This window comes from Ursus americanus, chromosome 5 (genome assembly GCF_024610735.1).
Source record: "Ursus americanus isolate L20-20 chromosome 5, mUrsAme1.1.p, whole genome shotgun sequence".
Taxonomy (NCBI): domain Eukaryota; kingdom Metazoa; phylum Chordata; class Mammalia; order Carnivora; family Ursidae; genus Ursus; species Ursus americanus.
The window spans coordinates 80,854,805-80,857,741 of record NC_142131.1 but is presented as its reverse complement, the minus strand read 5'-3'; the positions used below and the strand labels follow the sequence as shown (position 1 = coordinate 80,857,741).

General features: G+C 38.7%; 1 protein-coding gene across 1 annotated transcript; it reads left to right on the top strand.

Moving 5' to 3' along the window:
* The first annotated feature begins 1,280 nt into the window (after positions 1-1,280).
* On the top strand, positions 1,281-2,234 carry LOC123776387 (olfactory receptor 2T11). Its single transcript, XM_045772320.1, has one exon. It carries the CDS (start codon positions 1,281-1,283, stop codon positions 2,232-2,234), a length of 954 nt encoding a protein of 317 aa, XP_045628276.1.
* The last annotated feature ends 703 nt before the right edge of the window (positions 2,235-2,937 follow it).

The following is a 2,937-nucleotide window of genomic DNA, read 5'->3' as shown; positions in this document are numbered from 1 at the left end:
TGGCATAAAGCTCCTAAAACTCTCTGAATTTCCTAAATGGAAATAGCTATGTAGATGTCTTTTGTTATTCAAAAAAGACCCTCCTACCACCCCTTAGTTTATGCTAATGAGGTGACTTATTGAAATTTCCTAAGAATCAGGGTTGGTTTCCAGGAAACTAACCAAAATTAAAGGTTTGCAGTTTTTAAACCTCCACCTTTCATATATCCAAGGAGAGGATCTAGAAGTTTCATTAATCACTGATGGCCAGTGATCTGATCAATCATGCCAAAATAATCAAGCACCCATAAAAATCCAAAAGGATGGGGGATTCAGAGAGCTTCTGAACATATGGAGTTGCCAAGAGAATGGCACATCTAGAGAGGGCAATGAAGCTCCCAGTCTTTTCCTGCACATCTTATGTATCTCCTCTACCTTATTGTTCCTTAGTTATATACTAGTCAATATAGTAATTAAAATATTTTCCAATCCAGAAAATTAGTTGAACCCATGGGTGAGGTCATGAAAACCTTCTATTTATAGCCAGTGGTTCTGAAGCTCAAGTGATAAGCTCTATTTGGCCATTGTTATTTGATTTGGGGAACAGTATTGTGGGACTAAGCCCTTAAGCAGTGAGATACTAAGCTATCTTCATGTAGATAGTTTGAGTATTGTATTAAATTGTAGGACACCCAGCTGGTTGTCTGGAGAGTTGGATATTGTTTATTATGGGGAATAAAACCTTACAAATTTGGTGACCAAAAGTGTCAGAGGTAAAATAATGAGAATAGAGGAAACACATACAGGGTGTTTGTTTTTTCCTTTACATTCAACACTTCCTAAATAATTCCTTTTTCTCACCTTTGGCCATTCAAATAATCAGTGAATCAATGAGACTGCTACCAGTATTGACTTAGCTCTACTATAGACTGGACAACATTCTGGATGCCAGAAATTCAGAGAGTGAATAGGAGATATGTTGAACTATAATCCAGGTATAGCAAATACCAACTTTTTTATGCAGTTAGCGTAATCTATGTATTGCAGCATGAACATAAACACAATATAAAAAGTGTTGCTCTCCAACAAAGAGAATAGATCTATAGTTTCTAACTTAAGATGTGCCTCTTGGTCTGTTCCTTTTTCTCTAGCATTTTGCCTTGGAAAATTTCAGCCCAGCCAGTACTCTCTGAGGTGTCATCTCCATTTTAAGTTTCATCCATATTGAAAGTGTCTTCTCTCCTTTTCCTTCCTGGTCTTTGTGGCTTTCTGCTCTGCTGGAGCTGTCATCAACAAAGTCAATGAAGAATATCACTTTATCCTCTGACTTTATCCTCCTGGGGCTTCTGGTGAACAATAAAGCTACAGGAATTGTCTTTGCTGTTATTTTTGCTATCTTTGTGGTGGCTGTAACGGCAAATTTGGTCATGATATTCTTGATTCAGGTGGACTCCCGTCTCCATACTCCTATGTATTTCCTGCTTAGCCAGCTATCCATTATGGACACCCTTTTCATTTGTACCACTGTCCCAAAACTTCTGGTCGACATGGTTTCTAAAGAGAAGACCATTTCCTTTGTAGGTTGTGGCATCCAGATCTTCCTCTACTTGACCATGATTGGCTCAGAGTTCTTTCTCTTGGGCCTCATGGCCTATGACCGATATGTGGCTGTCTGTAACCCTCTTAGGTATCCAGTCCTGATGAACCGCAGGGTGTGTCTCCTTCTGGCTGCTGGTGCCTGGTTTGGTGGGTCTCTGGATGGCTTTCTTCTCACCCCCATCACCATGAATGTCCCCTACTGTGGCTCCCGCAGTATCAACCATTTTTTCTGTGAGATCCCTGCAGTTCTCAAACTAGCCTGTGCTGACACATCCTTGTATGAAACCCTAATGTACATCTGCTGTGTACTCATGTTGCTCATCCCTATCTCTATCATCTCAACCTCCTATTCTCTCATCTTGTTAACTGTCCACCAAATGCGCTCTTCTGAAGGCCGAAAGAAAGCCTTTACTACTTGTTCTTCCCACTTGACTGTAGTCAGCATTTTCTATGGGGCTGCCTTCTACACTTATGTTCTGCCCCAGTCTTTTCATACTCCGGAGCAGGACAAGGTAGTGTCAGCCTTCTATACCATTGTCACACCCATGCTCAATCCTCTTATCTACAGCCTCAGAAACAAGGATGTCATGGGGGCATTTAAAAAGATATTTTCACAATACTCATCTGTTAAAAAAGTATCCACAAGTGATGCTTAAGGATTCAATAAACTGACAATAGGGCTTCCCTTAAGAACATTCTCTATCGTCCTGTTTCAAAGGTGACTATTTGGTCAGCTGTCAAAGATTACTTACAATTGGCAATTAAGAGGATTTATCATGGCTGCTTTCTTGTTACCAGGGGAGGGAACCAAAGATTTTTTGTTAGTTATGTAGATACATTTTAGCTACCTATCAACAATAAGATATTATTACATAGATTAAAGAATTCCCCTGATTCTGGTTCTTGACTCTCAGAGTAAATAAAGGGGAAAAAGTGTATCCTAGAGTTCATAGCAAATCTTTGCAGGTTCCTTTCACACTTAACCCTGGAACACCTTTCAAAGCTAACAAATTTTGTTGCCAATAATTATGTGATTGTTTTTGTATCAATAAAATAAGACAATGTCAATTCACAAGTTACAAAGGATAGAAATCACACAATTTTATTCAGGTCTTTATTTATTGGCTTAGCCTCAGGGGATTTTAACCTCTATGATCATTTTCATAGCACTTGTGTTAAAAAATAGTGACTTTCAAATACTAGGCCAGAGTAAATAGTGAGTGAGCTAAACCGACTGAATATTGAATGTCTAAGCATTACATACCTACTCAAAAGGGATAGACTCTAATATTTAACATAAAAGGGAATTACTGTGCTTTTTTTCCCCACATTATTTTAATAGCAGAATTCTAGGAAATT